The 23802-nt window shown below is 46.7% G+C and overlaps 1 protein-coding gene across 7 annotated transcripts in view; it reads left to right on the forward strand.

The window, feature by feature from the left end:
• The window catches only part of CAMTA1 (calmodulin binding transcription activator 1), a 330409-nt gene that overhangs the window by 266173 nt on the left and 40434 nt on the right, over nt 1–23802 (forward strand). For 6 of the 7 annotated variants that reach the window (XM_075520680.1, XM_075520673.1, XM_075520674.1 and 3 more), the window contains 4 exons: nt 10359–10499; nt 12853–14708; nt 17997–18123; nt 18914–19048. In XM_075520680.1, coding sequence (XP_075376795.1) covers nt 10359–10499; nt 12853–14708; nt 17997–18123; nt 18914–19048 — 2259 coding nt within the window. Of the gene's footprint in view, nt 1–10358; nt 10500–12852; nt 14709–17347; nt 17482–17996; nt 18124–18913; nt 19049–23802 lie in introns of those variants that run through there. The other variant, XM_075520679.1, reaches the window with a different exon arrangement.

The following is a 23802-nucleotide window of genomic DNA, read 5'->3' on the forward strand; positions in this document are numbered from 1 at the left end:
CAACTTACATCTGCATGCACTTTCTTCTGCACGTTCAACACTTCTGGGATGCATAGTATGAGAGCTGCCCAGACTGTCCCCAAAAAGGTCATATCCCAAAAAAGGTCTGCTCCATGCACTGTGAAAAAATTGTACCTATGGTCTTGCATTTTCAAGCGCCGTTTGTAGGCACCTACTCGGTTGCAAAGAGCCTTTGCAGTATTGGCAGGGAGGTTTCCCCGAAGGGCACTCCGTGTTTGTGTGGGTTGCTGTTGTTTACAGATGGACTCCGTGGAGCTGGGTGTTTCAGGGTGGGTATCGTTGACTACTGTTCTAAACTTTGCAGTCTAAAGGGAAGGCTGCTTAGATGCGCAGAGTGATTGGGAAGTTTGCTCTGCAAACAGGCAGCTCTGTGGAGTTCTCTGCATCTGCCCTGAACTGTATTTTCTTTCACGTCACAGTTATATTGTATGTCTTCCTCTGGAGAATATGTCGCAATGTGTACACAAACATCTTTTTGCAATCAAAGAAAGCTTAGGCATAATGTGGGTCTGTAAGCAAGAGAAAATTAACTGCAGGAGCCACAATACCAACTCTAGGTGCTTGCATCTGAGTCAACAAATACCAGGTCTGCTTTTCTCCCTCACCCCTGCCCCCAGTTGGATGCTGGTGTCGTGCCCGGCTTTCCGTAATTAGAGGTCACGGCCATGAAGTACGTTCTCATGTGTCTCAACCACCAGTGAAAGATCAGTCTCAAGCTGACCGCAGCATTAGTAATCTAAGTTTGCACCGCTCCTTTGTTGCATCCCGAGCTCTGCAGGCCCATGTATTCCTTTTCCACACAAAGTTGGAGGGCAGAAGACAAGCAGAAGAGAAGAGAGAAAATGACACATTTGCTAAACAGAATATTGCCCCTGGGACTGATAACCTTAGACAGAAATCCAAGATGTTGAAGGTTTAGCTGAGACTGGACAAGTACCTTAACATTAAACAGGAGAGGAAGTGGTAGCCTGCTAAAAAATCTGCAGTGCATCAAGAAAATTATGTTGAAAACTACAACGAACTCACCGTAAATTTAGTAACGCTCGGCTCTTTTATGTCTCAGGAGGGAAGAGTGAAATTCTGCCCAATTATTCAGAGTATATGTGCATGTACACATCTCTGTTTATGGGTACATATCCTGGGAAACACATCCTTAGAAATGTAGCTAAAATAAAAGCTTTAGATTCTGATAAGACCTAGAAAACAAAGAAGACACAGATAACCGTGTTCGGGGAACACGGAGGGGCACTGCTTGCCCAAGAAGCCATCAGATTTGGTTCCAGTATTGGGTGTGCCATGGAATTCTGGAGCCAAGCACATTAGTTTCATCACATTTTTGCATTAATCACATTCTTTCACAGACTTCACAGTTTGATTGCCTGATGTTTCCAAATTTCTCTGCCCTAAAGCAGATTTGTCAATGACTTAATCAAAGCGTTGTGCATGGTGTTGCTGGTGAAGTGACAGTCTCACCCTTTTACCTGTTCTGTGTTGCAGTTCAGATAGTTTTATTCCTCTGGACTTGGAAGCTGTGTGAGGTTTTTGTTGATACTTTTGTTTTCTTGGTTGCCATTTTTCATAAGAATTTCACATTTAAGACAAGTTAGTGATGATGTAGCCGGGGTGTGCATGGAGGTCTGAGGCCAAATGCTGTACCTGCAGGAAGGTTTTTGCATCCTGTTTCAGACCATTAGTGTCATTCAGAATTAGGAGGAGAAGCTGATGCTAGTTCTACCTTTGGGGAAAATGCCTCCTCCTGGTCAGAGGCTAGTGACAGCGTCCAGTTCTTGACTCACTGAGAACAAGTGCTGTTTGTTCAAGTCCTACTCAGCCTGGACCGGAGTCAGGTATTAAAGCTTTTGACCTCTGTCAGGTATTAAAGCTTTTATATCAGAATCTAGGATAGCAGAGAGTCAGTGGTGTGGCAGCCAAAGGCTGGGAGCATGTTCTCTTGGCCATGTGTGCCTGGAGAACTAAAAGTGATGTGGCAGATGGCTGGCAGGGAGAGAGGCATCGGTCTGAGAGTCCGAGCCAGACAAATACATCAAACTGTTTTTCCTGAAATGCAGAGAGACCCTGACTGGGATGAGCAGGGAGTTTGCTCATGTTTCTTGCATCCGTAACTCACTCAGCTCCCTTTTCCTTCCCCGCTGCATCATCCCAAAGTCAGTCCAGGCTTCAGCAAGTGTTCGGCAGGCGTTCCGGACAGGCACAGGCTCCTGGTACCGGACTGCGTCACCTCTGTGAGCAGAGCAGTGCGTTGAGGTCTGGGCTGCTGAGGGGTGGCTCCTCCTGTCCTGGTCTTGAAGACCTCTGCGAACCCAGAGCTTCTTGACTGGCTTCAGAGGTGTTTTTTCCTAATGCTGTGACTTACTTGCCCCAGTGGTTATGGATGAAAAAAAATACCTTTTCGGGGTGGCCGTACAGCTCTGAGAGCTTTATGGAAACACCATTAACTTGTTCTAATACAGCTGATCTGTGAACTAATTAAGAGACTGAAATTAACCCATCTGAACATCTATGAAAGGTAAATACTCACTGTGGATGCTCTGAGAATTTGGGGTTTTTTTTCAACATCTTCAACTGAGTTGAGATCATAAATAATTAATTAATCAGCCTGACTTCAGTTTTCATGGCTTTGGATTTTTGGTTTAGTTCTGGTCTATTTGTTGCCTGCCTTGACACTGGGACATCCATGACCTCCTGATTGTCCTGTCTGGACTATCACTGTTGGCTTGTGAGACCTCAGTTTGGCAGTCCTTGAGACTGAAGCAGACAAGCCTGGAAGGGCTGGATACACTATTCATGACCTCCAGCAGGATGATTCCTGTCTCCTTCCAGGCTAGGAGACGGGGCGCCTTGTCTTAGAGGTGTAAGCATGGTCAGGGAGTGCAGGGAGGGCTGTAAAGCCTCCACTGAAACATCCTGCTGCTGATGGCAGACGTGTGATAACCTGACTGTCGGCAGTGACGTGACTGGTTGAATCAAAAGTGTCATTGTGTCTGTTGCTTCTGTACGAATTCAACCTTTCGGGACATTTGTGCAAAATGAATAGCGAGAATACGAAAATTCTGCAGGAACGTGGTCTGGGACACCTGTAAGTCATTTCAGGATGGCTGGTATGAAGAATGGGCCTCAATTTGGCATTGCTTTCAATTCCCCCCCCCCCCCCTTGTGCCCTGTTATAGTCTCGCTTTGAGATTTCTCTGAGCAGATTAGCAGATGTCCTTAGAGGCATCTGGTGGTAAAAGCAAAATGCAGTGGCAGAATCCAGCACAGCAGAATTCTGTATATAAACTCCATATGATCAGCAAATTGTGGGCCAGCTCATGTTGGGGGTTTCTCCAAATCATCCCCTTTTGGCTTTCTCATCCCTCAGCTGGCAAAGTATGAGTTATAAACTCACAGCTGGTGCTACGTTGCAATCCTAGTTTCAGGTCCACTATAATTAAGAGCTGTCTTTCTTTCGGAAAAAAGCTTTTTTCATTCCTCTGCTGCTTGGAAACTGATTGCTCCTGCTCGTGCTGCCTGCACGCAGCCACAGCTGGGGAAACTGGAGGTTTCACGTGGCACCCGTCAGACTTAATACCTTTGGGCATAGGCAGCTCTTGCCTCTCCCTGGCGTCACCAGTTCTCTCTGTTCTGTCTGTGTAAATGAAACAATCTGGGGCTCTTGGAGGTGACCTGAAACTGCATCCCTGTGTTGTTGCAACTGGAGAGGGCATTAAACGTTTGTAGCCCAGAATGAAGTTTAAATAGCAGTAATCGGCATTAATAGGGTTTGAAGAATTGAGTTGTTGGGTATTTTTATCTTGACTTAAATTTATATTCAATTTCTGTAATTGTGTTTAAGGGTCTTTTTATATTTAATCTTAAAAGATCAGTTGTACAAAAATGCTACATGGGATGATTTTTACCATTCCCCAACCGGTTTGTCAGAGCTACAGAGTGACCTTCAATGGAAACTGAAGCTTGCCAGCTTAGTTCCAACTGACCTCCATGTAAAAAGTAACATAGATTTTTTTAAAAAGAGTTTGGTTTTAGTAATGCCGATGTCCAGTCTTGCTGGAATAGTACCTACATGTTACTATAAGTGGCCGTGTTTTTTTATTAAAAAGAGAATACTATAGTAGGTGCTAGATAGGTTCTTATATCCCACCAGCCTCTCGGACTTTGAGTACCTCCCATTCACATCAGCTGCATGGCCAGCATCAGCCACCTGCTCCATTTCTCATCTTTGCACCAAGATGCATCTCCTAACCCTTTCGTTGCCGCAAGTGCGGTCCTCTAAACGTGGGTCACATGCAAGAATTGGGGTTTCCTCTCCCTCTTAGATCTGTACTGACATTTATGTCCCAGGGGAGCTTGTTCCCATGTCTATAGGGGCCACTCCTTAGGAAATGTGGCTTCCCTCGCGGGTGAGTTTTACCTACTGTAGAAAGTTCCACTTTGCCAAAAGAACAAGATTAGCAACCGTCTTCCGCTGGTGCTTTGGGCAGTCTTTCAACTGCATTTGGAGATATCGCAGTGAAATAATCCTGCTGGCTGAAATTGAGTGTTGATAGCAATCCAGTATGAACCGGACTGTTAGCAGTAATGGAAATTAACTTGAGGAAAGCTAAACCAAATAGTATCCTGTCCCCCTAAAAGTTGGATATTAAACCAGATGCAGCAGTTACAGAACCTCTCTGAGGATGCCGTGGGAACACTGGCCTCTCTGTTCTGTTCTTCCTTAGTATTTTATCTTCCCTCTTGGCACTTGGCTGCAGTAGCTGTTGGGCTCGATCCTGGAGCATCTACTCAGGCGGCGGGCCTCTTCCTGGCAGTTCCACCCAAGACTTTAAAAACCAGTAAGGGTTGTCCAGGGGGCTAGGGTGGCCTCTGGCTGCCCTGCGAGACCTGTGGATCCCGGCCGCGGGCAGAGCCGAAGCGCTGGGATCCTCGCGCGCCGTGCTCGTGGAGAACGTTCCCCCACCGCCCCGCGGGCTTCGTGCAGAACAGAAGTTCAAACGCCAAAGGGGGCGTGCGGGGCCCGCGGCCGCTCCCGCCGCTCCCCGGCCGTCGCCGCCCGTTCCTTATCCGCTGGCGCCACCTGGCGGCGCGGGGCGGCCGCCGGTCCGCCGGCCGGTACCGCTCCGGGCGGGACGGCGGCCCGGGCCGCGGGGGGAGGAGGGGCCCGGCGGCCGGGGGACCCGGGGTTCGGGCAGGCGCGGCTGTGCTCGCTGCTGCCGGGGCGCGGGGCTGTTCGCTCGGCTGGGCTGTCGGTACCGGCTGAACCGAAGCAGAGCTGGGGCCGAGCCCCTTCGCGCTTCCGTTACGCTGCACGCCGTTCCAGAACTGAGCGAGTCAGAGCGGAAATTTGGGAGTCTTGCGGAGGGGAGCAGGCCGGTGGCAGCAGCTTCGTCCTGATTAACGTCGTCAAAGGCAAGAACTCCTAGCGCGGTCTGCGCTTCACGAGAGGCGAGTGCCGCGGGGGTGGCTTAGGAGAACGGTCCGAGGGAGCTGGCCTCGGCACCGTCCTGCCGCGTGTGAGCAGCCTTGAACTTCAGGTGGCTGTACGGAAAAGCCGCTTTAGCTGTAAACAGGAGTCGCAGAAGTCTCCCTCTGAGCGGCTTCACAAGAGTCGGTCCCGCTGGCCCTCTCTGAGGGTGACTGAACCACCCGCGCTTCCCACTTGCTATTGAGCATCCAGTTGCATCTGAGCAAACCTGCAAGGAAAGGTCTCATTTTGGAAGAAAGACTTCTCTTTAAAGAATGGCTAAGAGTGAAACGTCTGTGGGAGTCCTTACAAAGACATTAAAATTCAGGAAGTGTCATGAAGAAACGGCGAACGTGCAAGGTGATCTTCCCCGCCTGCGTCTTTAGCAGTGAGGGTCAGGAAATCTTTCCATCGTAACCAATAATGAGTGGAAGTGGAGGGCTGGAAAATCAAAGCTGAATTGTGTGTGGGCGTCTGGATACGAAAGCATAAATCTAACGAAAATCTCCTCCAGCCGAACTGAGAAATCAGAGCAAAGCCTTTACTTCTGTCAACACCAACGCAGCGAAGATTGAAGGGACAAGGCTGCCATTTCCAATTGACCATTGCCATGGAAACAGCCTCACGGTGTCAACAGTCGGTGGAGCGGGATGTGGGAAGCAAGGCGGGCTTTCGTTCCCATCAGCAGGGCAGTAGGACAAAGGACCGGCTCACGCTACAGTCAGCGCTTGTAGGATTTTTAAAGCGTTTTGTGTTGGTCAGGAGCGGACAAGGGCAGGACTCTGACACGAGGGTTTGCAGCGGGCCATGCAACCTACATCAAGAGAGAGGCAAACAGAAACCTGCCCTTGATTATTCCAAATATTCCCGCTCTGTCAGGCTATCCAACTTACCTGTTTCATGTGGGAGATGTCATCGTTGTTACTCAAAAAACAAAAGATGGGCCCTTACCTGTCAAAATGGGGCAAAGGAACAGCACGTAGGGTATAGGGAATGGCTTCGTTATGTAGTGTACATATACATATATGTGTAAGTCGTGTTGTACGTATGGGATACAGAAGAGCAAGAGCTTTGGAACAGAAACGGGAAGTGTAAAATGGACGAAGTGGCAAAGAGGAACATCTAAGACCATTCAGAAAGGGTGAAATGATCAGATGTAAATGTGGGAAGGTATTTTAGGGACAAGATTTGCTTAGGGTGGAGGAAAATGGTCAGGGTTTTAGCCATTGATGGTGTTCGGTCTAGAGTGAATGTGAGACAGCAAGGTAGGCTTGAGGTGATGGGGAGGAGGAAGACATCTGCAAGACTGGAGGACTGCAGACCTGGTAATTGTGGAGGACTGAGTACCACCAGCAGCGGAAGAAGGCAAAAATAGCCACGGTGTTGTAATCATGTTGAACAATCATATTTTCCTGTGTGCAAGTTTCCTTTGGCTTCTGAGCTGCCTTTTTGCTGGTAATCTAGATAATTTTTCATTCCTTTACTCATGATGGTCAGACAAAATCCTGACAGCGCTAATGAATGGGGAGCCGCTCGGCCAATATCGGAAGCTCGTATTTATTGTCTTTTCTTCAAAAGGGAAGAAAGAGAAGAAAGCTGTGAGCCCGTGCTCACAAAAAGAGGTTGGAGGCATTTCTGCTAGGAGTAGCATTAGCACTCTGAATTGTGGACCGTCCTCCAGCCTCACTTCTCTTCTTCAAGCACCCAGTGAAAGACCAGTAATTCTCAGCTCCGCTGCCTCAATGCTACAAGCGCTGTGCAGAGGGTGTGTGGCAAGGAATATGTTGCTGCTGTAATGCAGCAGCTTTTAGACCCATTTGTGGTATCACTGGAAAGGAAAGTGTTGGAGCAGTTCACAGCTTTCATTTTAAATTATAAGGAAATACAGGAGGAGTCTGAACAGAAATCCAGATTAAAATACTTCCCAGAATTTCTGTTAAGCTTCTGTCGATTTTTTTTTTCCTTTTTGTTCTCTGTGTTCCTACATTATGACTATATTTAATCAAACATAGTTCTACAGTGGTTTCACTTTTTGAATCACTAAGAAACAGGAAGAGTGTGTGTGTATGCTTTTTATTAACCTTCCTTTCATAATGCACTTTCTTCCCTATAGAAATCTCCTTTCCTGCTGATTCATTATGTGTCAGGAAGCCAAGCGTGACATGTTAAAAGCCATCTTGATAGTATTTCGTATTCAGTACTAACAACTCACCAGCTCACAGGAGTTTTTCTTTAAAAGGGGGAGGGAGAAAATCTGCATATTGGATGTGCCAAGATAGTGGATAATTTGCATTAAGCATCCAGACATTCTTTTTTTACAATCTGTCACCCTTCACTGGCTTTTTATTTTATAACCTTCATAACATATGGGGAGCATAAGCACTAAAAAAAGTCACACCACGTGGACAGAAGCTGGAGCCGGAGTCCTTTAGGATCAGCTGGAGCAAGGCTAGAGAAGGACCTTTCCTCAGCAGCAACAGATCCACGATGGGACTTTGTTATACTGGAAGGACCTGAAAATAATAGGCATGGTACTATAAGTATCCAGCTATAAAGCTGTCTGTTATTTCTTAGCTTCCAGCTCACAGCTGGATTCGGACTTAAGATCCATTGTCATGAATACACAAACCATGAAGATGATTCACTTAGTAGTCTTGCCCCCTGTAATATGCAGCTCATCACGGGATTTAGCAGCAGTAAGGAGCAAACTCTGACATACTGCCGTAAAATAGACTTTCTATACCTAGCAACACTAGGTAGAGAAAGTGAGCTCGCTTCTTTAACAAAGCATTTCTGAAGTAACCGGAAATAACTTAATGCAAAGTTTCTCAGTAATAATTACAGTTCGGTAGCTTTATATAGTATAGACGAAAGTATTCCAAATATGTTACTGCATTTTAATCTCTCTGTCAGTCTGGTTTTCTGCAAAACTGCTATTTGAACATCACTTATTAGGCATGACATCACATGTGCCAGAAAAGTGTACCTAGAATAATAAAATGAACGTGAGTGGAGGTACTGAAGTGGTAAGCATATATAAACTTACACTTAGACATAATGACAGATACTGAGTGTTAAAAGGAAATTCAAAATTGTGAACGTACTAGAAAGCAAAATCTGTTGGGTACGATAACAATAAATGTGGTTGTCAAGCAAGCATAGAGGGACTCATTACTAAACTAACTGCAGCACTTTAAATAGTGATATGAGGAAGAATACTTGTAAACCTTATTTACAATATTTCTCTGCAAGTTATCTGGCCCAGCCAATAAAAATACGAATTCTGTAATATAAAACTAGACCAAGATGAGATGCCGTTAGGCAAAGTAACATCAGTGGGTGATGAGGCGACACAGCAACAGGTGATTAAAAAAAGCAATAAAACTGCTTCACAGAGCAGATCCAGGAACTCTGTTCCACCGGCTGCTTATGACATACCAAATAAGCAGCATCAAAGAGGAGAACAGGAGATTCACGCGGTATCCTGCCTCTTTGACAATGGTCATTAGCATCATAAACGTGCCCTCATTTGCTTCGGATCTTCTTGCATGAAGCAGCTTACAGCTTGTTGCTCCAGAGTCTGCAGATACTTCTGGCTGTATAGTGATTATCTGCCCAACGTGCTGTTGCCAGCGTTTCACAACCTCACACTGAGGACCTTCACCACACAGGGATCTGTGTATTTGCAGCTTAATCCTACAAAGCTGAAGCCCGTGGGACTTTTAATTTTGATTTGGTATATTCTGGTTAAGGAGTTTAGAATACAACGTGCAAGGAACGTGCTTTGCTAGAGTACAACAAAGACGCTCCTGAAAAGAAGCAGCTCTTCAGGCCTGAGCTGCCAGGCACCGGGACATCTTGGAAATGATGTTGCCACCAACCAGCACTTTCCAAAATCTGCAAGTGAGCTCTAGTGCACACAAAGAATAAATAAATAATATGCACATACAAATTGCTTAGAGAGACATTAAAGGAGGTGGAAGATGCTGTGAGTCAGTTATTATGGAGAAAATATTTTATCGAATGCTATTTCTATTGTAAGTCAGGTTGAGAATATCACTGTTATATGAAATTCTGCATCTACAAAATTCTGAGAGGGAGCCTTTATTCAAGTAATTTATGTGCATGCAGTTTAGCATTCTTTTTTAAATAGCTAGCAGGCCAAGAGAGTCCCCAAGAACAGAGACCTTCAGTTTGCAACGTGTTCTGCAACGTCACCCTCCTGTCCGTTTTCCCAAATTACTAAAAAGTTGTCCAGGTCTGAGGAGGAACTCATACAGTGTCTGTTAGTGACTCCTAAAAAAAATGAGTCAGTCTTTACTGCTGCCGACCAGGATCTGACAATGAAGACCTGGCAAAAGGTTTGTATTTGCTATTATACTGGCATATTTTTGGCTGCTGATTTTCTTATAAAACTAACTAACGTTGTTTTCATATTAGACAGAAAAAGATTCTAAAATGCTCCTTGGAATTGTACTGTTTTACTTCAATAAAACACAAGTATTTTGTTGCTTTCAGGTTTTTAATGAAGGTTACACGCACTGTTCAGATAGACCTTAATTTTTCAGCTTGCTTAGAGAGCCACCATTAACAGCAAACTGAAATAGAGAAAGATATTCTACTGAGGTTTTTTTCCTCTGTATGTATCTAATCCAGGAATTGCATTTGGAAGCCTGTGGATATCGGGGAGCAGAGAATAGCAAAACAATAACCGTTACTGTTGCTTTTTATAGCTTTCCTTCAGATCTGACAAAAAGCAGCAGGAATGGGTTTCTGCTGTTCTTTTGGAGTGGCTTTTGATGGTTTCTGGCATGTTTTTTGAAGTGTCTGATGGGAAGTTTTACCATTCTCTTTGCAGTTCATGGCATTAAGTGGACATGCAGCAATGGAAACAGCAGTTCAGGGTTCTCAGTGGAACAGCTTGTGCAGCAGATCCTTGATAGTCACCAGACCAAACCGCAGCCTCGGACACACAACTGTCTCTGCACTGGTACCTTGGGTGAGTACCTTGGGAGGGCACAAAATGATCACAGCTTAATCCAGACTTGGAGCAGGGTTTGTAGTACTGAAGTGCTGAAAATACTGTATCATGAAACGTTGAGACGCAATGAACTCGGAGGTGACAGAAGAAGTCTTGAGCATAAAAAGATGCAGCTGGAAGTTCTGAAAAAAAAGTCAACGCTTTGTAATGTGCAAGTTTTAATAAATGCTCTCCATATGTGACCTGCTCAAAAAGGCATATTCTCTTCTACATGCTCAAATTTTGTTACCGAAGCCTCAAAATTTGATGTTCTTCCATCTTCAGCCTCTGAACTCCTTGCTCTGCAGCCCACTTTCCTGAAGAAAATGCGCTCAGGTGGTTAATTACAAGGTATCACTGGGATAAGACAGGTTTTATTTAGGTATCATGAAAATACAGGAGATTTCTTTCCTGTTAAAGAAGATGGCTTTGTTTTGAGTGAGACTACGACTGCAAGAAACGGCATCCTTAGTATTAGCATTTTATATAGAGAGTGGGAAGCCGAGTGATTCACTTTTCTAACTCATCTGCTTTATAGCCACCCCTTCCTAGTATTTTGGTCAAGTAAAATATATGACACGTTAATTAGTCTTCAGCAAAATTTATAAAGGAAAGCTGTCAGTACTTCAAAGGGTTTATTTTTCCTTCTTTTTTTGGGCAGTTGCATTATACAATCAAGATTTAAGTAAGAATGATGACCGCTGAAATACCTGAGTTTGGATTAAAATTCAACCCTTAAGGCTCAGCATTTGATCCAGGCTTGCAGATCTGAACATGAATCCTTTTATTCTTCCCTTTGATGTTTTGTCTTGTGCTAAGTCTGCTGTATGCTTTTTAACATAACAGTAGGGCTTTGTTTTGTAAGGGCTTGCACATTGACACATACATTCCCAATTCCTTACTGTCTTCTGCAAAGACAGCAGCGTGAAAGCCTCTCCCTTGTTCCTGTTCATCCCTATACCTAGGAGAATAGAGATATTTAATACTGCATTTAGTCTCAAAAGCACTGTCCTGAACTACTTTAAGTGACCTGATTCAAATCCTGAGCATATAATAGAGAAGTTCCCCTTCAAGGGCAAGGAACAAAAGATTTAGCAAATTGCAGCGGCTACACGGATGCCTTATGTTACCCAGAAGATGGCATTTATAATTGTAGCCATTAGCTATAAGGAGGAGGTTTCTTTCCCCCTTTAGTCATTACACAGTACCATAATTAATGTTCTTACCTCATTCTAGGGAAAATGAATCAATTAAGGAAAGAAACATCAAAAAGTCATGGGTTGTTCTTCTTTAAATAACAAAAGCAGTCCCTGCACCAGAGTTTGTCGCTAAGATGCCTTTGCAGACAGAATTGTTTACTTTATCTTACCTGATTTGCAAGCTCCCAGGAACTCGGGTGATGCTCCTTTCTGTCGGGCCAGTAAAGGCACCAGCTGGCTGAACTCTGTGGAGGGCTGTCTTCCAACGACCTCTGCTTGAGCATTCTTCAGCTGCTCCGATACTAATCGTGTGCTCTGCGTGCAACCTCTCAAAGTACAAAATGTTTATCTGTCAGCATACGAACGGCTTAGAACAAGAGAAATGCATCACTGTCCGTATGGGAGGGAAAGCTTTCTTTGTGCTGGCTAGTGTACTACTTCTTTAATAATTTGATTGGCAGCTGTAATAGACACAAGATGAGAAGAAGATAAGGGTTGCAATCTAGGCGGCAGGGTGATGCCAGGGACAGGAGCATGGTATAGCATCTGTCACCTCCAGATTACCAGTCAGCATCCAACCCACGAGAGCAGTTGTCAAACCACCTGATATCAGATAGCGTGAAGAGCCGAGCATCTGCGTCACAGGGGGCTGAGGTCTTGTCTGTGGTGCAGATGAAGCAGGGCCTGTGAGGCAGAAACCGTCTGCCACAGCTGGTAGCAACAGCCCTCACTTTGCAGACTTTACACTGAGATCGGGCGTGTTTAAATGCCTCCAAAACTTGTCATAGATGCGGATTCCTCTCCTCCTAAAGTGCTGTCTGATGGGGCAGGGAGGAAGGAGGTAGGTGCTATGTGGGGTGAGGGGAAAGGTGCGCACACACCTTTTTTGAGGTTGCTGTCATTGCACGCAATGGATCTATGCATCAGATGGAAAGGGAGCTATAAATCTGGCACTGGCAAGAAATTATTTTTATTTCCAAGGCCTCTCTTGCTGTCTTGTACGTGTGCTTGCTCTCTCTCGCACATGCGTGCATAAGCACAGCTCTCCTTTGCTACAGCCATAAGATAATGCAACTAGCCTCATCTTAGTTTTGTATCTACTGAATGGCAAATGTTGTTGTTTTCTGGCACAGGGGCAGGAAGCAGCGTGCATCACAAGTGTAACAGTGCCAAACATCGCATCATATCACCAAAGGTCGAACCAAGGACAGGTGGGTACAGCGCTCATTCAGAGGTACAAAATAACGATGTCTCTGAAGGCAAGAACGAGCACAGTCATGGCAAGGCCTCCAGCCGAGAGAAGAGGAACGGCAAAGTGGCAAAACCGGTGTTGCTCCATCAAAACAGCACTGAGGTTTCTTCCACCAACCAGGTGGAGGTCCCTGACACGACCCAGAATTCTCCTGTGTCCATCAGCAGTGGATTAAATAGCGACCCGGATATGGCGGATAGCCCGGCCGTCACTGGCGTGTCCAGTATGGCTGTAGCATCGGTTATGGGAAGCTTGTCACAAAGTGCCACTGTATTTATGTCAGAAGTCACCAGTGAAGCTGTGTATACCATGTCACCCACCTCCGGCCCGAATCAACACCTTCTGTCTTCAGATGCAGCTGCACAAGGACTGGTACTTGCTGTGAGTTCAGATGGACACAAATTTGCTTTTCCAACAACCGGCAGTTCAGAGAGCTTGTCGATGCTACCCAGCACTGTCTCTGAGGAACTTGTGCTCTCCACAACTTTAGATGGAAATAGAAAAATTCCAGAAACCACCATGAATTTTGACCCAGACTGTTTTCTTAACAATCCCAAGCAAGGGCAGACTTATGGTGGAGGAGGTATGAAAAGTGACAGCATCAGTACCAACATAAGGCAGTCACCCACAACAGAACGGAGCTTCAACTTCAGTACAGCCCTCACAAAAGAAATAAAAACTGAGGACACATCTTTCGAACAACAGATGTCCAAAGAAGCATTTTCCTCCACTTCTGCATCTAACACTCTGACCCTCACTACTGGTTCAGGTTTGCTTCCGTCTGGAGGAGGTCTGAGCCCAAGTACCACCCTGGAGCAGATGGACTTCAGTGCCATTGACTCCAATAAGGACTATTCTTCCAGCTTCAATCAGACCGTCCAGAGCCCTCACGTTCATCAGACCCCTTCCCCCAGCTTCTTTCTGCAGGATGCCAGCAAACCTCTTCCCCTTGAGCAAAACACTCACAACAATTTGAATGACACAAGTGGCTCATTTGTGAATACATTAGGAATCCCCAGTGTGAAAACAGAGTCCTCGTCCCAAACCACTTCCAACTGTAACGGCACAGTGGAGACCAGAATAGAGTCCACCTCTTCTCTCCAGCTCATGCAGTTCCAAGCAAACTTCCAGGCTATGACTGCAGAAGCTGAAGTTCCCATGGAGACCTCCCAGCAGGCAGAAGGGAACGAAAATCTACTTAAATCAGGGGATCTTCAAGCCTGCAGCACAGAACACTACTTGCAGCCTGAGGCCAACGGGGGTATCAGGAATGGGAACAATCTCCCTATTCTCCAAGGAAACATGGTACAAGGACTCTATCCCGTGGCCCATCCCAGCTTAAATAACTCCTCCAACATGGAGCTTAACTTGGACCACTTTGACATCTCCTTTAGCAACCAGTTTTCTGATCTAATTAACGATTTCATATCGGTAGAAGGTGGGAGCAATGCTCTCTATGGACACCAGCTGGTGTCAGGTGACAGTGCCGGACTGTCTCAGCCTGAAGACAGTAACAGAGCAACCTACAGCCAGGCTGAAATGTGCATTCCTTGCTGCAGTCCTCAGCAAGCCAGCATGCAGCTCAGCAGCACAGAGAACGGAGCCAGCACGATGGCGTACATGCATGTGGCTGAGGTGGTCTCAGCAGCTGCGGCACAAGGCACTTTGGGGTTGCTACAGCAGAGTGGGCGCTTGTTCATGGTGACAGATTATTCACCGGAATGGTCTTACCCTGAGGTACGTCTAGGGCTTTTACTCATTAACTTTTACTGCTTTATCTTTCATTGCTTTGTCAATAAGGGCTCCCAAGAACTGTTTTGTTAAAGCTTTGACAAGGCCTTTAAAATATTTCTCTTAGGAGCCAGAGTATCCAAGGCCATTTGCATGTCTGAGTGTACTTTTAATTAAGCGCTTCATTACCCTGACAGGGCCCTTTCTTCACTTAGGAAGCATCCAAACAGAAACGTTTTGTTTCATCGAAAAGTGAAGTATTTCCCACGTGCTGCCTAGCCACGCTAGAGCAATAGTTTGCAAACTGGAGCTCATCCTTAAATCTGTCTCTGATGTTCTCAGTAGAATAATTCCTGACCTGCATTGCCTTAATGTGTTCAGCATTTACCTCCATCCCACAGACTACCCAAAATCAGTCTCATGCACCACAAGTTAAAAATGTCAGCAGCACAGACTTTTCTGATGTGAAGGAGTGCTGGAGGCAAGAGGCTGTTTTGAGCCAGTAATGGAGAGGCAGGTTGTTTTGAATTAAAAAAATGGTCCTTTGTGTTTTTGTAAGCCCAGCCTTGGAGCACTGTTGTATCTGTTATCTTACAGAGGTGTATAATATCTCTGTTCCCATTGACTTGCGCTATCTGATTTTCAGTTCTGTAATACCACCTCCAGTAAGCGTACATCTGACACCGCTGGATGGTGAGTTTGCTAGTGGATGAGGCAGCAGAAATATGCAATAATAAGCAGATGAGGTGGCTTAACCTTCAGCTGAATGATCCTGTGACAGCTCCAGGACCAGGGTGTTACGGGAGCCGGTGATGAGTTGGTATTCAGTGGCTTTAAGAGTTCACATACTCTGCAATGTGGGACTTGGCATGAAAACATGGGCGTTCACTCTGCAGATGGAAAGAAATTGAGGTTGCCGGCATGCAGGAATGGCCGATGGGCACTGATGAAAAGCCTCCTTCAGGAGTTTCTGCCCTCCATTTCGTTGCTCTCTCCAGACAAGTCTGTCACGGCCAGCGAGGTAGCGGTGCAGGCTGAGGCACGGTGGGCAGCTGAAGGCATCCCACCCCTCGTTACAGCTTCACCCACCATTTGCCTGGGCTGCAGCTGACAGGGAGGTCTGGAACTGTGTAGGGCAGGAGAATCCCAGGGGCCTCACCTCTGCCAGCTGCCAGATCGAGTCCTCTCTAAGAGACAGGGTGGTCGCTGATCACCTACCACTCACCACCAGCTGGAGTTGACTGTCTCTTGGTTTTGGTGGAAAACTGGGTCTAAATGCCAGTCTTCTGCTTCTCTGGAGTATAATACAAGCTGAAGTGTCAGCACTGTGATGGTCACTACTAGTGTTATCTAACTGAGTGGTTAATGTGGAGCGATGATGCAATGATGGCCTGTTAGCAACTGAACCCAGTTAGGCTTTGTTTGCAAGAAGCACAGGGGCATTGGGCTGCGTTGGGCTACAGGCACTGCTGCTGCCCGGACAGTCAGCCCGACTCTTGTTTGTAGAAGGTCCCAAAAATCAACAGAAAAAACCCTAACAGCAAACCTCCAGCCTTTCTAGTGCAAGTCTTTCTGGAAACGTGTTTTTTTGTTATCTGTTGCTACACTACTGAATTGTTCGGCTCCTGCTGGCAGAGCTTGTTTTATGTCTGTTTTCTGCAGACCACACAGCCGAACCCATCTGCGTAGACTCGCCAGAATGTTTTTCAAAACCAACACGGGTGCAGGATTGCTTTCTGGTTGCTGCATTCGCACCTGGAGCTTCGGGTTCTGATTTGCAAGCAGCCCGGAGCAACGCCCCCGCTACCGTTCCCTCTGTTTGCCAAACGGCGCGTGCTGCTCGCGTCGCGAGCCCCAGCGGGATCAGACAAGCCCTCGGAAGGCGCGCGCCCGCCGCCGAGCGCGTTTCGCCGCGGGCGGGGGGGCTCCCGGGGCCCCGCGCTGCTGGCCTGGCGCGGGGCTGGCGGGCGGCACGCGCCCTTCCCGCGGTCGCCCGGCACGCGGGAGCGCGGTCCCGGCGCCGCGGGCGCTGCCAGGCTGCGGGCCGCGCTGGGGCCGCCTCCCGCGGGCGAGCCGGGCCGTGCTCCCGCCGGCGGCCGCCCGAGGGCAGCACGGCCGCGGGGAAGGGGAGGGGAGGAGGCCTTCCGCGGCACCGGCCGGGTGGCCCCGCTGCCGGCGGCCGGCAGTCCAGCGGCTGCGGTGCCCGGCAGGGAGAAGGCCCCTCTCCCGGCCTCGCCTGAGGGCAGCCGCTGTCAGCTGCCGAGGCCTGGCCGCCGCTGGGGTGGCCCCGGGTGCCCCTGCTCCCAGCCGGGCCTCTGCTGTCGCGGGAGAAGGCGCGGGGACCCGGTCCTGCTCCTGCAGGTCCGAGGGTGGATGCCGCTGGTGCGTTTCTGTGCCAGCGGGAGAGACGGACGCTAAGGACTTCCCCTGGGTCATTCTCATCTTCAGCACATGAGCCTGACAGAGCCTTGGCAGGGGAAGCAAGGGGAAAGGTCTGGGACAGGCTTGGCCCAGGGTGCCAGAGCTGCGGTCGAAGGACCTCTCTGCAAGTACAGCCCCGTTCTGTGTCGCCCCGCTGTCATCACGCTTCCTTCTTTAACCCAAGTTCCCAGTACCCAGAAAAGCGCAAGGTGTGTGATTGCTCTTTTTAGCAGAGAACTTTCTACATCACGGTCTGTCAGATTCATGGTCCAGCTCCTCTTGTGCTTCCAGTTGTGACTTTGGAGGCAATGTGTCGCCTTTTGCGTCCTATACACAGTCTTCCATCCATGTCAACAGGGTGAGGGCGGTGATGGCAAACGTGCAGCACACTTGCTGTGACTGACCTGTGGCACTTCTCAATAGCAGTGAGACGAGCCTGGAGCCTGCGCAGGCAGCAGCGAGGAGGAGATGGTGGGGATGGCGCAGCCAGAAGTTACCTGGTGGGAGGGATATCTGGCTTGCAGCGTTGATAAGGTTTGCCATTACTGGTCTCGGAGCTGGCAAGTGACCAAAAGAAAGGCAGTCTGCAGCGAGGGTCACACTGGCAAAGCGCGGGACTTGGGTGTATGGGCCAGAGTGGGGAACAGAGCAAGTGGAAGAGAAACAAAGATAATCTACTATAGAATACTATTTGCATTTCTCCCACAGTGGTGGGAGACTGGGGCATCGGTGTTGACTGGTGCTAAGGATCTGTGTTAGCTTGGCACTACTGTTAGCCCTCATGATGCTGTTTGCCATTCAGCTATTTCAGTGCGTGGTCCTCTCTGGGGATGGCTGCTTCTGTGATGGTTTGTTTTCCTCTTTTCCTCACAGGGAGGAGTAAAAGTCCTAATTACTGGTCCATGGCAGGAAGCCAGCAATAATTACAGCTGTCTGTTTGATCAGATCTCAGTGCCTGCATCTTTAATTCAGCCAGGGGTACTGCGCTGCTACTGCCCAGGTAAGGAACACCTCTCTCCTAAAGCTGGTGGTTTCAGAGCAAGTTCTTAGCCTAATAGCGTCATATATATGTCTTTACTAAACTCATGGACCCGTTGTGAAAGGTGGTGCATAAACACTGAGAAGCTTTTCCTTTCTCTTTGACCTATTTAGTGTGAGAACGGTAATTTAGGATCTTGATACCTCACAACAGATCACAACAAATATTATTTAGAAGCTCTGAATTAGCTTTAAAAGAATTATTTGAAATAATTTAAAATAATTCTAAGCAGTTCTTTAGTTTTGAAATAGCAGATTAAAGAGCAACTGTTATTTAGGTGTGCACTCACTGCTCTGCTGGCTCTTAATTTGCCTATATTCTGCGCTTTGTCCTTGGTACTTACAGGATGAGAACACCTGCAACCTCCCTGCAGAGATTTTCAGTAGTGCTGGTCCTCAGTATATGACTTGAAGTGTATGCAGAATAACTTAGCTTCATTGTTAGGCCCCAGCTTCCCACTGGAAATGCGGTGAGGCTGGTTAATCTTTAGGAACACATGTGATATAGCTTCCTGCCAAAACAACCCATTAGATGACTCTTAAGCTTACAACCTTCATGTTTGAAAATACAGATTGGCATTTTGGACTCTTCAGTTGGACTCTTCAGTTGTCTAACAAAAATATTGTTAAATGCCCCCGCTTCTCTCTGCTCTCAGCCTGCTGCTTAGCACATGGGGAGATCAATAGGATAATACCTAGCCGTGCATTTCTGCAGGGAGGTCTCTGTCTTACCACATGCTCTTTCCTTTTAGCTCATGACACTGGGCTTGTGACTTTGCAAGTTGCCTTCAACAATCAGATCATCTCCAATTCTGTGGTGTTTGAATATAAAGCCAGAGCTCTGCCAACCCTGCCTTCCTCCCAGCATGACTGGCTGTCCTTGGACGGTAAGAAGCATGCGATATTCTTTAATATAGCTCACTGAATGGTAGGACTGTGAATGAAAGGAGCAATTCCTGGCGTGGGGGAGGGATGTAGAGGGGCAAGTTTGTGCTGTGGGAAGGCCTGTTGCACAGTTTATCAAAGACCTCGTGCTGAAATTTCTTATTAGTTCTTTTGATGTGAACAAAATGTGGCTGCATTTGATGGGAAGGAGACAAAGGGGCATTTTCTTTGAATAGAAAGCTGATTGTTTCCCCAAAACAGGGCCTACCAAGTCCCTAGCAGGAGAGGAGTATCTACCCTGTAGTTGTCTTCCCTGAGAACTCTGAAACGTGAGCTTGTCTAGAAAAATGTGTATTTACATAAGCAGAAAGTGGGAAGATGGTGAGACAATTTAGGGAATGAAGGGACTTTAGCCAGCCACTGCTATGGTGTCCACATCCCACCTCGCTACCTAGGAGTTACCAAATGGGCAGATACAGATTATGTCCAGACACTTCAGAGTCTCCGTGCCAGAGCAGTCTGTGCTAATGGCAAACCAGGCATGCTCTGGCACATAACAGCCTCAGTCAGCACTCGTAAGAGCATCCCTTCTGCCTTGCCAGGGATGAGATGGACACCCTAATAGTGTTAGCTCTTAGACAAGCAGTTGGCAGAAGAATGCATGACTGATCAGAACGGATCTCTGGTACCTAAATGTTGCACCGAGGAATGGGAACATGGGCTCTGGATTTGTATGGCAACTCTGTGCATGCAAGTTTTAGGTTCAGGTTTACCTGGTAACCCTGTGCTCCCAAAATGCGTTTTATAAAGGAGCAAGATGAGGAGGATAGCAGGGGAACTTAAGAGCCTGAAACATTCACTTCCCTTCCTGAGTGTGACTGCTAGAGAGATGTAGCTTCCAACTCAGACCAAGGAGATGCAGGGAATGAGCTGGTTTGTATGACATGCTGGGAAAGAACCAGTAATACTGCTTTCATCTTTCTTCATCGGAGTCAGCTGCTGGGGCACTGCATTTTGTGCAATCTTAGCGAAGTCCCAACACTCCTGCTTGGTGACCCATTTGCTAAGTGTCTATTTTCTCTGCTAAATACAGGAGACAAATGTATGGTAAGGTCGGATCCTTAGTCTTCAGAGATTTCATAGCTGAGAAACTAATATTAATGTTGCAAAGCGTACACAAAAGTCATGGAGTAGTTGTTTGCACAAGGCCATACTGAAGGCAAGAGAAATAATGAGCTAAAATAGTGATGCAGTTTGTTCCTCAGTCAATTAACCTCATCCTATTTTGTCTGTCAGCTGCAAACATGGTAACCGTACTACAACACATGCTTTCGGAAATCTGCCGTGGATACTACTGTTGATACCAGTTTAATGCCTTTAAAATACTGCTATCATTACAAAGATTTGAAGCATGTGTTACTGTGTCATTATTATTACTTTATATCTTTGATGGACATGGCAAATACTTAGAGCTGGTTTACTTTAGCTGGAGAAATATTGAACAGTTTTGAGCTTAATTCAGGCCAGCTATGTCAGTGTAGGCAGGTGGTGTTTGAAAGGGTTTTGGTGGGCTCCCTCGTTCTGTCTGGGAAGCCCTGACAGGAAAAGCTTTCTTCATTAAAGCATTCATTAGTAGCTTTCTTCACACCATTAGCAGCTGTGAGCCTAGGGACTAGTCATGTGGGTCAAATCTGAGCACCCTGGCACTGCTGATTAGAGCATCCGCAGTTCATCGGTAAAACAGGAGTGCCAAGGGCAGGTGAGGAGGAGCCATTATTTCTAGCTGGATTCTGGCAGAGCGGTGTGTGTATATGTGCACAGTCTGAGCTGATGCTTTCGGAGACGATTGTGGAGGGGGAATAATAAGAAAATAGAATTTCCTTCAAAGTAGCATCAGGCAGGATTTCAGTGGCTCAGTACCTGTATCTTCAGCTGTTCAAGGTTATCCATTAATATTAGCAGCAGACTGATGCATCCTTCCCTGGGTCTCCCTGTCCCTGTAACAGGACAGAACACAAACATCTAGTTTATCTCTGCTTTCTGACCTGTAGCTGCTGTGTTTCTCATGCCACATACAAGAGGGACATTTCAAGGAAGTCGGGGCGGCACTGCTGCTGACATTTGTAGACAAGAGCAGAACGGAGACAGATCACTGGTTATTGCAGGAGTAGAGAGAGGTTTGTGGCTTGGCTGTAGAGGCATACTTGCAAACAGAAATGGAAATAGCTCTTAAAGAGGAAGTGCACATAGTCTTATGTTCTGTGTCAAAACTGAGTTTGCTTGACTTCTGGAAGAGCCTGCAGGTGCTTTTCATCTGCTACTGAGGCTGCACGTTGCACGTGAAGTACAGCCAACAGTGATGTGATGGAGATTGATATTCAGCTGTTAGCAGTCTCTCCAGGGTGGCATGCAAAGCAGATAGGTTTTAAAACCCTTGTTTGACAATTCCCTCAGCGCTGGTGAACTTGGAGGAGCTGCAGAAGGTGGCTGTGATCGCTGTCTCTGGTGTTCCTGCAGTTTGTCTGGGTGCTCCTGGTTAGCGGGCGAGCTTTCATTTAGAGATTGTTATGATGTGGTGATGGTGGAAGGGAGGGGGACTGCAGCAGTGAACAAACTAGGGCATCGCTAACAGGAAGGGGAAAAAAAAAAAGTAAAAGGACCGCTGCATTGCAGAGGCCCTTCAGGGAAAAAGACTGAATAATTATACTAACCATGACTTATCAGAAGCCTCTGCCTTGATGCACAGTGCTCCAAAGGGAGAAAATTACGTTCTTATTTAAAGGACCAGCACCATCTTCCTGTTTATTCTTAGAGAACAAATGTTAGCTTAGCTAGCTAAGGTATAAGCTAATGTGAGTTGATTCTATCAATAGAATAAATAACCAAATCCCTGTCTTCTCTGTTTACCTTAATTGCCCTGCTTCAAATCCTTGCCCTATTGCCTGTTACGTAGTCTTAAGGGAAGGATTTCAAGGAATATTTGTAGTCCCAAAATATTGACTAGAATTTTAAAATTCTTTTTAATTAACTCAATGGAACACCTTGAGTTCCTTTGCACTATGCTGTTAAAACAGTTAATGATTCCAGCTAGTATGACCACTGCAAGAGAGGCAGAGTTAACAGTCAACCATACCCCAGGAACAGCATAGTAAAAGGATAAGCAATTTCCATCCTGTGTAAGTTTAGATAAACAATTGTCTTCCACAAATCTCTTTAAAATAAAGACAAAGACATCCTAGGTGTGAACTGTATATTTTCAGTCACATTAAGACAAAAATTAATCTGCCACCTTTGTTCAGTTCTGCAGATACCTGAAAACCTTTAGCCTCTGTTTCTTTCTTAAGGAGGCAAGTCTTTCGCTGCCTGACCATGCCCAGCTCACAGCATAGTGGCTTCAATTTCTCTGCAAGCTCCTCTTGAGAACTGTGTAGTTGTTGTATGCCTTTGCAGTAATAGGCTGTGCTACACAGGCTGTAGCACAGCTCCAGACATAAAAGGGCAGACAGTAGTAGCTCAATCATGAAAGGATATGGTGTAAACAAAGCCAATAAGTAAAATAGATATGTACATAAAATTGCTGCTCTCAGGTATGGATGGCTCTCAGCTAACGCTAAGATAGCAGGCACACTTGGAATCGCAATTCTGCAGAAGTTTCCAGATTTCAACAAAGATGGGTTAGCAAAGAAGCATCTGAAACCGAGCGTGCAAAACCAGAGTCCCACGGTGACCAGCAGGAAAAAGTGAGCACAAACTTCTTTGCATGCTGAGCAGCTCTCAGTGCAGGCTCAGAGCAGAGACGCTGCTCGCTGGGGGACATTACTGTACCTTCTGTCACAGAGGAATGCCACGAGATCCACGCATGTGCCTGTGTGGCATCTCAGTGGGATCTGCTTCCACCTGGCTACTGCACTAGCAGAGAGCAGCAGTGGTACAGCATATCGTGCTTCCTTCTTATAAGCACTTACAGCAACTTTTGGTTTAAGTTTTTTTTTAAAGGCAGGTAATTCTTATGATTATTCAGGGAACAGTTTAACCAGTGCCTGTAGGGCTCGGGGTCTGGGAGAGATACGATGAGCAGGAAGGCGTTTTGAGTGAAACAATGGGAATTGTGTTTCCTAGAGAAAAAACATTTCATTAAGTAATTTCCCGGTTTATAGTAATTGCTACTCATGGAAGTAGTGAGCTTGGGGCAAGGATAAAATCCCACCTTTTTGACCACAGAGCCATTGAGATCAGGGAGCAGTACTGCAAACAACTGGAAAGTGTTGTGAGACCATGTCCCTCCATGCCTCCTGTTTATAGGACTGTATCAAGCCAAGTGAAGGAACGTGCAGAGAAGGAGTTTTAAGGGGCAGCATGTTGCATGGCCATCCTCTGAAGGGCTTCTTCCTTTTTCAGTGTCTATGCTGCGCTATAAAGGATAGCGCACCCTTTTCTGAACTATACACAGCCACCCTTGGTTTATTCTGAGTTTTCCTTATTTTACGCCACAGATTAGTTAGATCTTTTAGAAATGGACAGTGGACACCAGCTGCTTTCAAAAAGTGTCTGTAGAGATGATGTTTCCTTGGCATGGGACATGATCAGGAATTCCAGGGAGACTGGTGTGAATGCTCCTTGGCGTTACACTTCCGCATCTGCAGGAAAGAGGTTGGAGGGCAGTAGGTGCTGCCATAGGGAGCCCAAACAGAACCTAAAAATATGGGCAGGCAACATGTGAACTGATGAGTCAAGCGTGTATGGGACGGACAAGGGT

Source organism: Mycteria americana, chromosome 18 (genome assembly GCF_035582795.1).
Source record: "Mycteria americana isolate JAX WOST 10 ecotype Jacksonville Zoo and Gardens chromosome 18, USCA_MyAme_1.0, whole genome shotgun sequence".
In the NCBI taxonomy this organism is placed as follows: Eukaryota; Metazoa; Chordata; class Aves; order Ciconiiformes; family Ciconiidae; genus Mycteria; species Mycteria americana.